At 40.6% G+C, this 19,006-nt stretch overlaps 1 protein-coding gene across 25 annotated transcripts in view; it reads left to right on the plus strand.

The window, feature by feature from the left end:
• The window catches only part of dst (dystonin), a 127,553-nt gene extending 109,112 nt beyond the window's left edge, over positions 1 to 18,441 (plus strand). For 9 of the 25 annotated variants that reach the window (XM_054799085.1, XM_054799075.1, XM_054799093.1 and 6 more), the window contains 21 exons: positions 94 to 249; positions 378 to 584; positions 1,448 to 1,567; positions 2,164 to 2,333; positions 2,467 to 2,626; positions 3,055 to 3,378; positions 4,121 to 4,264; positions 4,381 to 4,569; positions 6,186 to 6,315; positions 6,508 to 6,671; positions 6,766 to 6,928; positions 7,007 to 7,161; positions 8,325 to 8,399; positions 8,552 to 8,569; positions 9,242 to 9,358; positions 10,578 to 10,695; positions 12,749 to 12,865; positions 15,187 to 15,377; positions 15,547 to 15,657; positions 16,182 to 16,308; positions 17,533 to 18,441. In XM_054799085.1, coding sequence (XP_054655060.1) covers positions 94 to 249; positions 378 to 584; positions 1,448 to 1,567; positions 2,164 to 2,333; positions 2,467 to 2,626; positions 3,055 to 3,378; positions 4,121 to 4,264; positions 4,381 to 4,569; positions 6,186 to 6,315; positions 6,508 to 6,671; positions 6,766 to 6,928; positions 7,007 to 7,161; positions 8,325 to 8,399; positions 8,552 to 8,569; positions 9,242 to 9,358; positions 10,578 to 10,695; positions 12,749 to 12,865; positions 15,187 to 15,377; positions 15,547 to 15,657; positions 16,182 to 16,308; positions 17,533 to 17,789 — 3,213 coding nt within the window. In that variant the 3' untranslated portion in view covers positions 17,790 to 18,441. The remainder of the gene's footprint in view (positions 1 to 93; positions 250 to 377; positions 585 to 1,447; positions 1,568 to 2,163; positions 2,334 to 2,466; positions 2,627 to 3,054; positions 3,379 to 4,120; positions 4,265 to 4,380; positions 4,570 to 6,185; positions 6,316 to 6,507; positions 6,672 to 6,765; positions 6,929 to 7,006; positions 7,162 to 8,324; positions 8,400 to 8,551; positions 8,570 to 9,241; positions 9,359 to 10,577; positions 10,696 to 12,748; positions 12,866 to 15,186; positions 15,378 to 15,546; positions 15,658 to 16,181; positions 16,309 to 17,532) is intronic. The other 16 variants (XM_054799098.1, XM_054799087.1, XM_054799089.1 and 13 more) reach the window with 9 other exon arrangements.
• Positions 18,442 to 19,006: the final 565 nt, after the last annotated feature.

Below are 19,006 nucleotides of genomic sequence, written 5' to 3' on the forward strand. Positions count from 1 at the left end.
TTTATGCTACAGCAGTAACTATATATATGTTGAAGGGATTCTGGCTGATGTCACAGCTGGTATGTGGACCATGACTATGTTTTATGTTCACAGGTGAAACTGGAGGAGGCATTGACGCTAGCGACAGATTTCCACAACTCTCTGCAGGAGTTCATCAACTGGCTGACTCAAGCGGAGCAGACGCTCAACATGGTGACACCTGCCTCGCTCATCCTGGAAACCATCCTGTTTCAGATTGATGAGCATAAGGTAATATGACCTTGTTACATGCCGTAGAAACATTTATTGGTGAGACAATTTCTGAATGCTATTGTATATATAGTAATGTCACAAATTCAACACCTCATTTAGTCTTGTCTCCTGTCTCTTGTCTTCAGATGTTTGTGACTGAGGTCAACTCTCACAGGGATCACATCATCGAGCTAGACAAGACCGGCACTCATTTGAAGTACTTCAGCCAGAAACAGGATGTGGTTCTGATTAAGAACCTGCTGCTCAGCGTGCAAGGCCGCTGGGAGAAGCTGGTGCAGCGCTCCGTGGAGCGAGGTCGTGTGCTGGACGAGGCCAGGAAGAGAGCCAAACAGGTACTTGCAGGCATCCAGACGACATGAGGGTGGTATATGTTTATTATCAACACATTTATTGTGGGTTTTACTGGCATTAGGCCAATTAGTCAAATGGGCTTTGTTTCACTGTTGGTACAAGTTCTATTATTGGGAAACTTTTTTAGATTAACTTTACAGCCTTAATGAGGCAAGGAGCATATTTAAAGGGATAGTTTGATTTTTTTTGTCATGAAGTTGTATGACATCCACATCAGCATTGTAGACCAATAACAGAGACTTACCCCCCTATTTGGTCTCCTAAGTCCAGTTCTGGTCAGATTTCCGTGATGAAGAACGTAGTTCTACTTAGTTGCTGGGGACAATTAAGACGTTGGCTTTTCAAAAGATTAATACATTTTCATCACAAAAATGCCTTCTCTAAAAAAAAAAAATTACCTCACAAAACGCTTGGCGTTATATATTTGTCTCCCATCGTATTCCTGCGCACTGTTGCCCGTGCGTTCATGTGTATGTGACGACGACGCTCGCATCTACTGTACTTCCGCAACGGAGCACCGCGGCCATCTTGTTTATGTATGTGTTTCACAGCGCAAGAAGATGCGAGTGTCTCCGTCACATTAACATGAACACACAGGCGACAGTGCGCAGGGGTACGGTGTTTTTGGGTGTTTGATGACCCTGCCTTTTGAAAGCATTGGAATCGAGAATCATTATGAACCGGAATCCAAACGAGGAATCAGAATGGGAACCGGAATCGTTCAAAATCAAACGATGCCCAACCCTTGTCCTATCCGAAACAGCTTAATTCGTCAGAAATTGTGATAACTCATACATGTTCCTGCTATCCTCTTCATCGTGTCCCTGTCTTCGTGCTTCATTAGTTCCATGAAAACTGGAATAAACTGATGGAGTGGCTGGACGAATCGGAGAAGACTCTGGACTCTGAGGTGGAAATCGCCAACGAACCAGACAAAATCAAGAAACAGCTGTCGCAACACAAGGTGAGTACTAACAGCAAGAACCTAGAAGCCTTCTTTTGTGCACTTGAAGCCCTTGAGTGAGTGTATAATTCAGGCATGTAAATAATGACATGGCTGTTTAACAGGCCGCATCTGTGTGTGGATTTACTCAGAACGCAGAACGGCCCCCCAGTAAAACCTATTCAGATGAATTACAGAATAGTACATACATTAGTCACGCTTTTGATTGCATCGCAGGCTACCTAATCCTCTCTCTGCGGTCGTGTGCGGGTAGATTGTGTTAATCCTGTCATAATACTGGGATAGAGCAAATGTATTTGGGGTGGCTGTGCTTTGGGATACTTTTAATCTCTTTGGAGCTGTGGCTCTTGAGTTTTGACCCATTTTTTGTTTCCCATGCAGAATGTCGTGTTCCTAATCAGAATACACACACATAGATTAAGATACTATTTGATATTATTTTCTTTCTGTGTTAAGAAGAAAATCCTCTCAGCAGCCCCACTGTAACCCCAAGCATGTCCTGTGTAGTTAGTTAGCAGGCCAGATAGCAATATATGTAATATACAAAAGTACCTCCATTGTGTGTACTATAGCAGCATGGATTTTGTCATATACAGGAGTTCCAGAAGGCTTTGGGCAGTAAGCACTCAGTATATGACACTACCACACGAACTGGGCGCGCACTCAAGGACAAGACCTCGCTTCAGGATGATAATCAGAAACTGGACGACATGCTGAGTGAGCTGAGGGATAAATGGGACACAGTTTGTGGCAAGTCCATAGAGAGGTAAGGACATGTTCTCTCTCTAGTTTCACTTTCAATTGATTTATATTTGTCCTTTTTTTTACATTGAAAGATTCAGTTGAGATTGTTTGCAAAACGTGGCGTCGTGTTGATAACAAAGTGCATGTCCCTGCAGGCAAAATAAGCTGGAGGAGGCTCTGCTGTTCTCCGGCCAGTTCACAGATGCTCTGCAGGCTCTCATTGACTGGCTGTACAGAGTGGAGCCTCAGCTGGCTGAGGACCAGCCAGTTCACGGAGACATCGACCTGATTCTGAACCTGATAGACAACCACAAGGTCCAAAGTCACTTCTTTCTTTCTCATTAATTTGCACTTTCAAAAGCAAATATGCATTTTCATGTATCACGATTGAAAACAAAGGACACTTACGACATAATATAGACGACAGACCAATAAACAGGCTTGGCGTTGAGGGCCTAAATGCTCCTTTCAGCCATGTTCAGCCAGATGCCTTTGTGCTCCAATGGCACTATGTCAAGAAAAAAAGCAACACAACAAATGACTTTTTGTTGCATCAGCTAGCACTCTACTGAAAAAAAAAGTTTAATTTATGCCTTCATAGTGCAGAAAAGACAACTGTGTGTGTTTAATGCTTGATTGGTTGAGGGTAAACATTATATGGGAAAAAATATGATTGAATTTCTCAAATGTTTTTGTGTTTCCATGTCTAACTGTGGCCTACTTTCACCAATGATCCTCTGCAGGTCTTCCAGAAGGAACTGGGAAAGAGGACCGTGAGCGTCCAGGCCCTCAAACGCTCAGCCAGGGAGCTGATCGACAGCAGTCACGATGACTCCTCTTGGGTCAAAGTCCAAATGCAGGAGCTGAGCACCCGCTGGGAGACGGTGTGTAACCTCTCGGTGTCCAAGCAGGCACGTCTGGAGCAGGCCCTGTGCCAGGCTGAGGAGTTTCACTCCACCGTTCACATCCTCCTGGAGTGGCTGGCTGAAGCCGAGCAGAGTTTGCGTTTCCATGGCAGCCTGCCTGATGATGAGGAGGCACTGCGTGCGTTGATTGACCAGCACAAGGCAAGACTTTCTGATTTGTTTGCATTCAAGGAGACATATTATGAAGAGCTGCAACAATGACTTTATGATTCATGGATTATTATTAATTGACATGGATTATTATTAATTGACAACTATTTTGGTTTTCGATTAATGTTTTTTTTTTAATTTAAGAATGTAAATATCCTCTGATTTCAGCCTCTCAAATTTGAAAATGTTTTAAATTTCCTTAGTCATCCGTGAAAGCAGACCTATCACCTTTATGTTTTAGGCAAAACAAGATATTTACACACATCACCTTTTACTTTGGAAAACAATGATCAACATTTTTGCCTCTATGCTGTTGCAGACCAACCACTAACTGGTTGGGTTTGGTTCATATTGATTTGGTTTGTCCAGGGCCGAACCGATTACTCTATTAATCGAACCAACAAGATTATTATGCAATTCTTCAGGTTTATTTTTATTATGCAAGCAAGATAATCCGGAGGGTCTCGAGTCCAAACAGGAATGGTTAACAATTGTAAATAAAAACAATCCACTCTGTAGCTGAGAGGTGATATCATGATATGTGACAGTCGGTGCATCCAACAGCACCGCAGCGCTGCTTAGCTTTTGGATTTGCCATGGTAGCAGTTCTACTTTACTGTATAGTTTTTTGTTTGTATAGTTTTTTTATAGTTTGTTTTGTTTGTGAAGTATTTAAAATGAGCAGGCTTTGTGTTAGGTTGAATACCTAAAGTGGTTTCTGTTGTTTTTGAAGGAGTTCATGAAGAAACTGGAGGAAAAGCGAGTGGCTCTGAATAAAGCCACCAGTATGGGGGAGGCTATTCTGAGCATCTGCCATCCTGACTCCATCACAACCATCAAGCACTGGAACACAATCATTAAAGCCCGGTTTGAAGAGGTAAATGATCGTCTATAACAATGTCCTACTTAATGAACAACCTTCAATTGAATACTTTTTTGATGTTAGTGCCACACAAGGAGTTCTGAGTCATTAGCTCCATGTTTTGACTCCAGGTGCAAGCCTGGGCCAGGCAACACCAGCAGCGCCTGGCTGCAGCTCTGAGTGAGTTGTTAGCCACTCAGGATCTGCTGGAGAATCTGCTGACTTGGCTGCAGTGGGCCGAGTCCAACCTGAGTGACAAAGACAAGGAAACCCTTCCACAGGAGATCCAAGAGATCAAAAGCCTTATAGCAGAACACCAGGTAAGGGAATTCAACTTCGATATTTGAGTGTGCATTTTTTTTTAAATAATGTATATAGTGTTCCCTCGTTCCCTCACGGGGGATAGGTTCCCAAAATAGCCCTCAATACGTGAAATCCGCGAAGTAGCCAACTTAATTTTTTTCACAATTATTATATACTGTATATTTTAAGGCCCTAAAACCCCTCACCATACACTTTATACACTTTTCTCAGACAGGCAATAACATTTTATTTATCACATTTCTCTCTTGTTTAAACACTCTAAAAAAAAGTTCAAACCTTCATTTGAATTTTAATGATCACGCTTAGTGATCAACACAAGAAATTATTAGGTTACTCAGGCATATTTCACTCCTGTGACCGTGCTCTTTTCGTCCTGGCGCCGTTCCGCTGTACTGTAGCGTTTTTATATCTTTGTTAAAACATATTGCTGCAGACGAACCGAAGATTCATTTACAAGCTAGCAAACAGGCAAGCTAGCAAACAGGCAAGCTAGCGATGACAGGAGGAGAATTGGCAGGACGGCACAAGGAGATTGATTGACATGGTCTACAGCCAATCAGGACGCAGAAAACAATGGTGCAGACGGACGAGAGAGGGAAAAGATAGACACTGCACTTCCCACAATGCAGTTCTTCTTAAAATGTCAGGCTCGGCCTGTAACAGCGTTCATATGCCGTAATAAAAAAAAAGAAGCACTTAAAAAAAAAAAAAAAAACGAAAGGTGAACCGCGATAGAGCGAGGGAACACTGTATTACGTTTATTAGTTAGAACAGGTGGGTCCAAATTTTCCATCGAGGGCCGCAAAACAAAAAAATCCAAGGATGCAGGGGGCCACTTGGATCTCTTTTTTAAACATGTTATTTCACAAAAAGGCTAAAAGAAAAAAAATACATATATTAAAAGCCAAAGCGTTTTGTTGAGTGTTAGTGTTGAATTTTATTTTTACTATGTGCTGCGGGCCGATATTAAATGAGTCACAGGCTGCAAATGGCCCCCGGGCCGCACTTTGGTCACCCCTGAGATAGAAGGTGTTTAAAGTGGTATGTTACTAAAGGATAGGGGTCCTTTCATGTACAAGTAATAGTGGCGTAAAAAGCTCAAAGTAATGCACACATTGATTGTCACTTGGCCCATGCCCAACGCATCCACATATTTTCATGGAAAATGGTTTGATTTTTTTTTCTTCGTAATCCTACTAACTAGCCAACCAAACAAACAGCAAATGACACACCTAAATATAAGATGGTATTTTGGGGTCGAGAGGTTTATATATGCGCACCAACAGGTGGTGCCAGAAGATGCCAAAGTAAGTACAGCTTTTCTTCTTGCCACTCACACACACCAGTGACCTAGCTATATGGAGCCTCACATGTTGGGAAAGTTAGCAGGGGAGCAGTTATGATGCTAATTTTAAGGTAATAGTGATCAATGAAGCAAAATCATTACAACTGAAAGAAATGAAGAAATATGATATGGATACTGATATTTAAAACATTTTGTCTTCAAAAAACAGGGGTCATCCTACAGTCATTTGTTGTCTTATCTAAATATGTAAATATGTATGGTAATACCTAACTTAACTATGAGCATTCTTGTTTCCGCGCCCTGCAGGTGTTCATGGAGGAAATGACCAGGAAGCAACCAGATGTTGACAAAATCACAAAGACACACAAGAGGAAGGCTGCTGTGGAACCTCAAATCCACTCTCAGATCCCTGTGCTGGACAAAGGAAGAGCTGGAAGTACGTATCCCACAATTAGACCTTGCAAAGCGAAAACCTAAGCCATCTGGCAAGTGATGAGTCACTGCTGGGTGACTCAACATCCTCATTGTGTCCACTGCGACACCTGGAGTGATGTCATTTCTAACGTATTACAACGTGTCAAAATACTTCCTATCCGCTTTTGAAGGTTTTTGTCCATGTTTCTTCCAGGAAAACGTTCTCCCACACAAACCATGTATGTGTCAGCGACACAAGCTCCGGTTGAAACCAAGAACCCACGGGTCAACCTGCTGGTCAGTAAGTGGCAGCACGTGTGGCTGCTGGCTCTGGACAGGAGGAGGAAACTCAACGATGCTTTGGACAGATTGGAGGAGGTAATGAGGTTCACTATCATGTTTTTGGTGCGGGATTTCATCAAAATATGCTGTCCTATGGCCATTTTCTCACACGTTTCCTTTTGCTGTCCAGCTGAAAGAGTTTGCCAACTTTGATTTTGACGTGTGGCGGAAGCGCTACATGCGCTGGATGAACCACAAAAAGTCTCGCGTCATGGACTTCTTCCGGCGCATCGACAAAGATCAGGATGGCAAAGTGACGCGACAGGAGTTCATTGAGGGCATCCTCTCCTCCAGTTAGTGGACTCGCTGAACCATATGGAGCTCAATCCAGCTGAATTCTGCTTTTAACACGGAGTGTGACCTCTCCTCAGAATTCCCAACCAGTCGACTGGAGATGAGCGCGGTGGCAGACATCTTTGACCGTGACGGTGACGGCTATATTGACTACTACGAGTTTGTTGCAGCTCTCCATCCCAACAAAGACGCTTACAAACCTCTGACAGATGCAGACAAGATTGAAGATGAGGTATTGACTACTTTCCTGCTTAATTCTAGAAATGCTACACACCGTGGACACTCCACTACTCTCTCTTACCTTCTAAACTAACAATTTATCTTCCAAGCAGATAAACCGTGCAGAACTAATATAAAGTGAAAATGATACCTTACCTGGTCAAGCCACATTTTTTGTTAGGCAGAATGCAACGGACAATAAGAGGCGGCAGGAACACAAACAGATACACTATGAGTAAATTACCTTAAAACACACCACAGTAATCCCTCATTTATCGTAGTTAATGTGTTGCAGACCTGACCATGATAAGTGAATTTCCACAAAGTAGGATTCGTTATTATATATATATATTCTTTTTTTATATTGTTTTTGTAGTTAGAGCATAGAAAGCCTGTTTATGGCCTTCTAAATATGTTCTTTTTTTAACATATTTTTTAACATATTTAGAATCCTCTAGACATGAAATAACACCCCTATAGTCACCTTTACACTCATACGTATTACCCAATATAGTGGACATAATAACAGACAATAAGACTTAGTGCTCATGTGTGTTGCTGTAAATGTGTTCCACTGCTAGGGGAGATGGGTAGTGAGGCGGTCAGGAAGTGACGTCAGGGGTTACTTTTATTTTGGTGTGGGTTACGGCCGCCATAGTAGCTCCTGTTTGGGATTATCGTGCCTGTTCTAAGATAATTCAAACCTGCATTAAAAGCCTGTTGTTCCGGCCATCAAGTGCTTTTGTGTCTCCCTGCCTTATATTTGTATTTTCTTTCATTTAGTCATTTTTATGCTTGAAAAGGCTAAATATGGGTAAAAATATGTAAAATTTGCTTAAATATGCAAAAAAAATGTTTACTAATTCAACTATTCAACCACAAAACAGCATGATTTATTCACATGTTTCTGAAAAACCGTGATAGAGTGATGCCACAAAAATCGAAGCGTGAAGTGGTGAGGGCTCACTGTATATACGGTATAATAGGAAACCAGTTTTTTTGTACATATTAATTTCACAATTCAATCACTGTTGAAGTAAACATTCAATACATATTGGAAAGAAAGCTTTTTCTCACAGTGCCATCTGCTGGAGGAGGCCACAGCCTCGCTCGCCTACAATGCCACTTTAGACAACCTTCTTGAATGAATAAATGTTGTCTTTTTTTTTTTTGTAGGTGACACGCCAAGTGGCCAAATGCAAATGCCCCAAACGGTTCCAAGTGGAGCAAATTGGTGCCAACAAGTACAGGGTGAGAAGAATTCCATAACCATGCATACAACATACATTTATCATACAGCTATTGAAGGTTCATTGGAAGTTCCTGAAGGTAGGATTGTCAGTCTTGATTATAACGTCTAATGCTAACATGCATTTTTTTCTGATTATTCTCCACACCACCAGTTCTACCTTGGAAACCAGGTAGATATGAATGTCCTCTTCCTTCTGTGCTTATGTTTCTTAAGAACTGGTATTGTAAATGCCCCATGTCTGCTTTGTAATTAACACTCTGCTCAATTCCCTGGCTGATGGTTGCATACTGGAACTCAGAAGTAGGAAAAAGAGATGTGGTCATTGTATTCAGTCCACAGATCATATGGGCACCATGTGCCCAACAGTATGAGCTGTTATAGCTCCAAATGGTCAATGAATCAATGGTTTCAGGAAATAATTACACACTATTATTTATAGAAAATGCTAATAAAGTAGCATAGTCCACTTTTGAGTTTCAGTTACTGTAATATTAATATGCTAAATACCATTCCAGGTCCACATTTCTAGTGGTTCTTCATCTGCTGGCCACAATTAAAGTGTTTGTGTGCTTGCTATGGGCGCTTCAGTATCATGGGAATGTTTTATCGCAACATTGGCTGACGCTTTATTCTTTTTTATTTTATTTGGCCTACAAAGTTCAGTAAAAAAAAAACACAACTGCATGTTTAAATGTGCTATATTTCATGACAGATTTACAGGTCACATTGTTGGGTTTTCAATGGGAGGTGTAAGTGATGATGATGATGATGAGATAGTGGAGCAGTGTTGCTTTGTGTTCATGTCTCACCCAACAATGAATTGAATTAATTCTTTTGACAGTTCGGTCTGGTTCACTGCTTACATGACTCCGTAGTCGGCGATGAGACAATAGCAAACAGGGAAAGTCAAAATCTAAGCCCTCACCTGCACGTTGCAGTTGTGGAAAGCTGTATTCTGGTAAATGGTTATTCTTAAAGTCTTTCTTGTGCCTCTTTTTTCCCTCCAGATTCATTACTCAATCTCCATCACTGTTAATGTACCTGATCACTAAAATCACCAGTTGCATTCAATCATTCTGATCATACAGACTGCAAGATTACCCGTTGTGAGATAAGACATGGTAGAGTCAGGCACACTCAGCGCGCAGGGTCATCAGTGTTTGCTCATGTTTTCAGTGTTCCACTGTGATGGATTTAGACATGTTAGAGATAGTGTGAACCATTCCTCATGTCTGTCATTTGGCGCTGTCGCTGCCTTGGTTCTGCATCAGTGTCAATGCATCTTGGATTGTACTGCAGTAGCACAGCGTGCAACAGTGTGCTGGATTGCAGGAGGTGTTGCTGTTTGTGTGTGGGCATATGATCGTGATCTGGACAGAAAGCATGCGGCTGTGATCGTCCTGTGTCAATCATGTTCTAACAAACAATGGTCACATCCAACTGGCCCAATATTAGAACTCTTTGCACGGCTGCTGGACACGAGGCAGGGGTTTTCAGAATGTGAATGGTGCAGGGAAAGCGCAAGAAAAACATCTTTTTCAGACCTGCTAAGCTAACTTCAGTTATGTTTAAAGGCAAAATAAGTTGATTTTTAGCAAAAAAAAAATACTACAAAATATGCTTAACAAAATCAAATACATTTTCCAAGGAGTAGGGGAGGCTTCAAATGTATTATATTACCGAATCAGAGGCTCACTGTGCCACACTTTGAAAACCCCTGGTCTAGAAAGCAAATTTTTATACAACAGTGCCCTCATGTGGCATAAATTGGTCCCGACTAAAGACTCAACTTATCGTTGTGCAAACATGAACTGTATTGGTACAGTCAGTAATACTGTCCATAGTCAGTTATGTACAAGCTGGAAGAAAAAAACAGTTGGACTGATCTTTGAGTTGTGTTTTTGAGAATGAAAACTTGATGTTGGTGCGTCTACTTTGTGCCAAACCTTTGCAACACACAAAAGAAATAAGACTGCAGTAATAAATCACTCATTCTAAAATGTTGCATGCGTATAGATCTTAATTCAATTTGATGTGATGCGCCGTCGCAGTCTGGTTTGCAGTGTTGCACAGGTTAAAGGCTGCAGTGTTAAAGCACTCCTTGTTCACACCTCTTTGTCCTCTTTTTTTTTTTTTTCTCTCACCCTTCTCTCACCCTTCCCCCCTTCATGCTGTAGTTCGGAGACTCTCAGCAGCTTCGCCTGGTGCGCATCCTACGCAGCACCGTGATGGTGCGAGTGGGCGGAGGCTGGATGGCGCTGGATGAGTTCCTGGTGAAGAACGACCCCTGTCGAGGTGAGTTCAACAGTTCATGATGTCAGGGCTGCGTGAAAAGCGTCACAAGCAAATCCTCTATCATGTCTTTATGAGGGCGGAAGGTTTGGGGAAAATTATCCATAATGTCTTTAATGTCTTTTTTATTTGTCTTATTATTATAATACATTTAATGTTATTTATTATGGACAGAATTCAGCATGGCAACATGAAATAACACACAACGGCAATATCAGCACAACCTAATGAGATCCAATACAAGAACAGTGTCCAAAAATGGCATTTACTATCATAATAATGCTTAATTCTGTACTGTGCGATTGATATTGATTTAATATTATGTTCATGATTGCAGTAGTAGAACTTCACTGCACCATATCGAGAGATGTCTGTATAATTCCTACCCTTTCATTTTGCTAAGGTGACTTTCTGCACCACAGCAAATGGCAACTACAATAATAAACACATTCTTAAGTTAATACATGTCATACCGTGTCAATCAAACTGATTATTTTTGTAAATTAAGTTTTTTTAAGCAGCTCTTGTCTTGGATCCAACTAGATTGTGACTGTAATCTGTGTCATTTTGATAGATAATTCGGTAATAATTCAAGTGTATTGTTGTTATATATTTATTTGTATTTATTTATCTGCCTCCAAGGTGCAGTAACACACGTAAGCACACAAAAATAGCCACCAATAGATAAATACACAATAAATAAAAAATGGAATATATTGCGGTATGTAGCTGCTAACGTTTTAGCAGCGTACAGTTACACTCAAGTTTTGGCGCAAAGTTTTTCAAAGTAACCAACGGGCTTTGCTGTAAAGTGTATGCTATATGCAGTGGAACCTCGGTTTTCGTCATCAATCTGTTCCAAAAGGTCTGATGAAAACCGAAGTGTGCAAAAACCGAATCAATCTTTCCCATAAGAAGTAATGTAGGTCCAGTTACGGTAGTCCCTCACCAATTTGCGTGAATTTTCAAAAATATATTAAACATCATGCTGTTTGTGGTTGAATACGGCCTATTATTAGTGAAAAAATATTTAAGTACATTTTACATATTTTTGCCTAAACTAAGGATTTTCAACCTTAAAAATGACAAAATGGTAAAATATAAGACATTCCCAAGACGCATTCGTGATGACATGTGGTTGGGTTGTCATGAGGTCTCGTGTCACAAGATCTCGCAAGACTAAAAGGTGACGAGATTTCTCGTTCAGAAAAAAAAAACGGTCTTGTAATAAATTTTTAAAAAAGTATTAATCACACTATGAATGAAAATAAACCCCATAATTTTGCCAGCCTCCATATATCGCCATGTGCATGCATGTCTGTTATAATCGTCTCTTGCCCCCCAAACAGGCAGGAAGAGGGTTCGTTCTGTGCATTGGTTCAGCACCTAGACGACCTTCCATAGAACAGCTGCGTCCCATAAAACAACGCCGTTCGAACAGAGTGACACCTGATGTCAGTCATACGGTCGCGTTGGCTCTGTGGAGGGAAGCAGGGCCACGAGCATACACACACACACGCTCACAAAATGCTAATAAAGTAAAAAAAAAAATGTATTTAGAAGGTCGTAAACAGGTTTTCATTGCTCTAACTATGACACATTCCATTTGCAAGTAACCGCGGTAAAGGCATTGCTGTAATCCATTTCAGACACCCGAAAATGTGCCTATTAGGACGAAGAAAGGAGACAGATATGAGTTGCTCATCATTTTGTATGCGTTTTATGAACAAAAAAAACCACCCACACGCTTAATAAAAATATTTAAAGAATTCCTTGGCCGTAATCTGCCCATTTTGCCCCAATTGTAAAAGAAGCACCAGCCGTTCTTCACAGAGACTTTGGTGTTTGGCCGTACGATAACGGAGACATCTTTTTTGCAATAATTTTGTTGAAAACCAAATCATACGAAATCTGTACCTACGAAAAGCGAGGTTTCACTGTGTAATTTATTTTTTGGATTTAGTTTCACACACACACATATATATATACATATGAGTAAGCAAACAGCTCATGTTCTTTGCTTGTTTCTTTCCTCCTGCTCCATCATTTCTTCTAGTTCATCACCACGGGAGCAAAATGTTGCGCTCAGAATCAAACTCGTCGATTACTCAGTCTCCTATAGGTTGGCAAATCTCACACTTTCTCTCCCTGCTCCATGAACCCACCAGTAGTGGTATGTCTGTCCGCCCCGCACATCCCAATGTGTGCTGCTTGTGTTGGGCTCGTGGGTTTGGCCATGTGGACACTGTGAAACTCATCTTGGTTTTCATGCATGTGGTTGTTTTGTGTGGTCACATCACCTGCTGCCGGGCGTTCTCTCTCTCGGTGGGCTTCTCAGCCGGGCTTCTTTTGCAGCTTTTCAAACAAACAGCAACTGGAATAGTGTGTAAGAGGTTAACGAGGGTTTAACGTCTTTCAGTCATCATCAGTGTAACAATGAAAGCAAAGGCAGCACACTGTTAACTGATGTTGTTTGTCAAGGTGGGTGCAAATGCATGAAACTCATTCATCTTGAACAAAACTGTTGCAAAACGATTTGAACACATTCGTGCATTCACTCACCGGTCAAAACATTAAGTACACCTGCACAGAGCTGTGTGAAACATTTTGCCTTTACAAAGATAAATCATCAGTTTTGCACTAATTGAGAATGTATTCATTTAAATATATTTTTAGTAATATTTATAGTAATATACTAGTATTCAGTGCGCAAGGCTTATAACCTATTTCATAGCCGCAGCAATTTAATGTGCTTTAGTTAAATAATAAGAAAAACAAGAAAATAAAGAATAAAATACATTAATGTCAAATTAAATGAAAAAAATTTAAAGGATTTAAATTATTTTTTAAAAAAGATAAAATGGTGGCGGAGAACTGTAATACCGCATACCGGGAGACATTTCTCACGGTTTGTTTAGTGATTTAAGGATTAATTTAGGATGAAAATATTAAAAGATATACTATATAAACTGATTGTGGTGGTATCTGGTGCTATTATTATGACTCTATTATTATGTAGTATTAGCTATTGTTATTATATAAACATTGAAATCATTTGTATTTAACTGAGCGTTTTATTATATTTTATATCACCTTTTGATATTTAAACCATGTGTTTTTACTTCTGTTTCAGACCTATATTTTAATGTTTGTTTTTCATGTTTTTTCCATATTTTACTTGTTTTTGATGTACAGCCCGTTGTTGTCAACAGTGGTTGTATTAAAGAGCTTTAAAAATAAAGTTGTTATAGTTCAGCATGGTACTAATTAATAATAAAATATAATAATGGCACCAGGAATGTAATAATAATAATAATAGCACCAATCAAGATGCATTCATAAAATATAATATAATACAATACAATACAATATCCATCCAATCAATTTTCTATGCCGCTTATCCTAATTAGGGTCGCGGGGATATGCTGGAGTCTATCCCAGCTGACTTCGGGCGAGAGGCGGGGTACACTCTGGACTGGTCGCCAGCCAATCACAGACAATACAATATAATATGTTGTACTAGCTATTATTGTTATTATTGTATATAATATAATGTTAGGGAGGGAATATTTTCCCACTCTGTTGCAGATAAGAATATCCGAGTGGGAAAATGTTTGTTATTGTTAGGAGGGGAATATTTCCCACTCTCTTGTAGATAACAATATCCACTGTAGGAAGGGGATATTTTCCCACTCTGTTGTAGATAAGAATATCGGAGTGGGAAAATATTCCCTTCCTACAGTGCATATTGTTATCTACAAGAGAGTGGGAAATATTCCCTTCCTACAGTGGATATTGTTATCAACAAGAGAGTGGGAAATATTCCCTTCCTAACAATAACAAAAGCATCAACAGGTATCAAACGCATAGCACCAGTAATAATAACAACAACAATACAGAAAATCATGTTTTTGGTTGTATGTTTAAAATGAAACAACCAAGTGTGCATTAATACACATTAAAACATACTGACTTGCGTACTAGCCACCAATAACAGTCAAAGAGAATAAGACTGTCCTTGGCCCAGCTAATGAAAATAATTTAGCAATTTATGTAAGGAAAAAAGGCACAACATAACTTGCTGTGTTAAATTACAACCAATTTTACATGTGCAAAATGATAGCATATCTACTGAGATACACTGTGGTGGTCACAGCCATGCGTTCTACATTATTTATGCTAAGGCAGCATGTTTAAAACAGTTCATGTACTGAACCCCATTGGACTGTGCTCATTGGGTGTACCTAATGAAATGTCCTGTGAGTGTAATTAAATGTGTCCATCCAAATGCAGAAGCTTCTAGGTTTATTTATAAGTCTGCGTGGCCGCTATTGGGAGGAGACGTGCAGCCGCATGACATTTGGTGTTGTTTTTAGTGTCATCCTTTTTTTTTTTTGTTTCTCTCATCAGACCTTCATCATTACCGTCATCATGAGTACATGAAGACTGAAGTGTACAAAGATGCTCATTTGGTGTGTGTGTGCTGTCTCTCAGCTAAAGGCAGGACTAACATGGAGCTGCGAGAGAAGTTCATGCTCCCCGAGGGCACCACGCAGGTGATGGCCAGTTTCCGCTACAGAGGCCGCCGCTCTCGGCCGTCGTCCAGGGCGGCGTCGCCTAACAGGTCCATGTCCAGTCAAAGCTGTGCCATCCCGTCCAACCCGGCAGCCAACAGCACCCCCAAGGTGAGAGAAGGCAGAGCTCTCACTGCAATCGATCATCCATCCTTTTGAACTCGCCAGTCATATTTTTACTTGGCCTTTTTTTTTGTTTGGTTCTCTTCCACCTTGTATTGCTTGTAGTATTTGATTTGTCATTCCGTGTTTGTGTTGTTGATTTGCCATTGTTCCCCAGACTTGCCAACACATAAGCCGCAATTATGATAAGCCATGGCTTACAAACAGCAAACCCTCCACTCCAATTAAATCATCCGACTCCTTCGGGAGCCATGGTTCATCCTCAGAGGTATTGTCACAAACATGACCTGCAGCGCTTCCTCTTTCACACCCAACTGGAATCTCCCTCAGATCCTAAGGATCGTTCTTGCTCAAATATGCTTTCCAAACTGTTCAAATCAAAAATCAATCTCGAGATTCCATTTGGGTCTCTCATAAACTACTAATGTGTTGTTTGCAGCAATCCACTGCCCTAACCTCTCCATTCCTAACAGCTTTACTAATGCATGTGGAACAAACACCTCAAATACTAACATGAGGTTTTACATGATACTCAGATGTTTGTCCTGTGACTTCCCATTCATATTACAGATTTTGGCAGTAATGGGTCACTTGGCTGACTAGTGCACAGTTAGCATGTGACGGTGTGAATGCCCTGTGATTGGCTGGAGACCAGGCGAGGGTGTACGCCCGCCTCTTATGCATAGTCGGCTGGGATAGGCTCCAGCTCCCCACAGCCCTGAACAGGATACACGGTATAATACTCCAGACGATACTATCACTGACTGTCGATACGTGCTCTGTCTTTTGCAGACAACACCAGTCCAAGGCAGCAAACTGCGTCTTCCTGGCTACTTGTCGGGAAAAGGCTTTCAGTCAAGTGAGGAGGGGACGTTAATCAGCGCCGCCGTGCTCAAAGCTCGAGCACAGACGCTAGGTGGTGAGTGGCAGGAAACCTTCTGTGACTTTTTTTAAATTTTATATTCATTTCTATTTTTTTTTTTAACTCACTTGATCCCAGCCGTTTTTAAAAAGACAACCCGTTCGCTACCGGTCATTTTACATGATTTTGACTGACCTTTCAAGGCACACAGAATATTGAGGTCTATGGCTATGTAAACATGGAACCTACCAAAAGAAAGATCAGACTCCCGTTTTTCACCAGAAAAAAAAGTTTGTTTCTACCTTTTTCCGTTCTTTAGTAATAAGCAGTAGAACGTAGGTAAGTTTCAGGAAAATATCCGTTTCTGACTAAAAAAAGGGAGAAAAACAGCTTTTTGTGAAAATACACATCTCAAGCATAACTTTAACTTTGACACAAATTGCTTTTGTGACAGCTCAAATATGTAAACAGCTATACCACAACATAAACAACACAAAAATGGTTGTTTTACATCAAAATAACTATTTAATTACAAATATAACACCATGAACTATTTACAATTTTCACATTCGGAACTGAACTGTGTGTGTGTGCGTGTCTGCGCGCTACACTCCTCCACATTCTTCCACTTCGCCCTTGCTCTCATATATGTTTTTTCCATTCAAATTCACATGTCAAGCTCTTATCAGATGCACTTCCACCACCTTGTGGCCATTTTTATGGCTTAAAACTGCTCTAAAAGTGGCATCCATTGGTGTGCAATTGCGTCATCACCTCTTTTTGCCTCTCGTGCAAAAAAAAACGTAAAAGAAGTATAAAAAAATACATCTTTGGGATCTGGCGTTCGGGATTATAAAAACGTACCCATATGTCTTTGGTATTGAAAGAGATATTTATATCTATTTTTTGTTATTTTTTATTTAAATTATGTGTAAATGCCTGTACAGGATCTCACTCCCCACATTTCAGCAAGCATTTTATCATATCTTCACAAGGGACACTGCTGTAGAATTGGATATACAGTACATTAGAGTGGTCAGTGTACAGCTTGTATAGCAGTACAGATTTACTATCCTCTGAAAATGAGTCATGCAGCGCCAGACCACGATGCTACCGCCACCATGCTTGACTGTAGGAAAGACACAATTTTCCTATCAGTGAATAGTAACTCTATACTGCTACGCAAGCTGTACACTGCCTGTCCTAAACTGTGTCCAAGTTGAATTTCTCTAGTATTGACTATAAGTACAACTGGTAAATAACTTGAGTGGGTCTTTGCAGAATTGAAGAAAAGCTCCAGCAGACCAGGGAGTAAAGCAGGAAGCAGAGGGAGCAGCCGCAGAGGAAGCGACGCATCCGACTTTGACATCTCAGACATCCAGTCGGTGTGCTCGGATGCGTCAGAGACTGTCGGCGATGGCACGCGGGTGACGCCACGCTCTGCATCGCGCCAGCACGGGGCGAAGCCCTCCAAGATCCCCACGCCACAGAAAAGAAGCACCCCTACGAGCAAACTGGCCAAAGCGTCCAAGCGATAGTCAGTGGCCTTGACAGCAAAGAAGGCGCCACAAACACTGGAATTGTCTCAATTAAGACTGCAAATGTGTTATTTGAATTGTTGTAGAGTTGTAAAATATTCCTTTGAGAGGCAATATGATTTAATAATGCGTGTGAATGGAATGTTGATGGCCTTGCGTATTTGTTTTAATGTATTTTTGGTGAAAATGTCAAATGTTATTTTTTATTTTATTAAGCCGGTCGACTTTTGATGGACTCCTTGAAACGCGAAAGGAACATTTCGAGATGTTACTGAATGTAATTTTATGTTATTTATGTGTGCTGAACTTTGGAGTAGCATCACGCCACGGTGTGTGTATGTGTGTGTGCGCGCGTGCGTGCGTGCGTGTGCGTATGTGGCACTGCAAATATTTATTTATAAGTGCTAACAATATACTTTAAAGGGCAATGCAATATAATTAGGGTAAGCACTGCGGATACCTTTAACAACACTATGACCTGTAGCAGAAACCTTGCAGTCACAAAGTCCCATTTTGCAGACCACTTCACAGCAACATGTGAGTCAAGACCCTTCGTGTCGACGCTCCCTGTGTAGGCATGTTGCTTCATTTCAGCTGTTACTCCAACATTACTTTGTAATAAACCTGCTTGCACAAAGCTACCAGAAACTGACATGGATCAGGTCATGGAGTCCTGCTTGTCATTTTACTGTCTTCAGGTCAGTTTATGATCATCCAGGATCAGTGGCGGAGCTACGTGGTGGCCATGGCCACCCCTGGTCACTCTCCGGCCACCCCACTGGCCATCTAGACATTTCAGGTATAAACTTATTGACACCCCTATGTGAGTAATGATCTCAACATTTCTGGCTCTGCCACTGTCCAGGATGTATTAAGTGATAATACTCACTATTGCACTCCTCTGTTGTTGCATGGTAGCTGGAACATACGTCTCCATTTAGGCTATTTTGAATGGAACCGTGACTACCTTCACAAAAATGGATACATTTTTCAGCATTTAAATAGGATATTTTTATTTGTTATTTTCTTTTCGTTCCATAGATAGTTTTTGTAGTTATTTTATTTCATAATGATTGTTTTTTATATACTATTTTTATTATGTTTAGGTAAAAAAAAAAAAAAAAAAATTACCAATCACTGCAGGTTGTACCTCTACTGAAAAATGGCTGTTTCCGATATTTAATGAAGATAACTTTCAAATTCGTTTTGGTAGTTTA

This window comes from Dunckerocampus dactyliophorus, chromosome 14, assembly GCF_027744805.1.
Source record: "Dunckerocampus dactyliophorus isolate RoL2022-P2 chromosome 14, RoL_Ddac_1.1, whole genome shotgun sequence".
NCBI lineage: Eukaryota > Metazoa > Chordata > Actinopteri > Syngnathiformes > Syngnathidae > Dunckerocampus > Dunckerocampus dactyliophorus.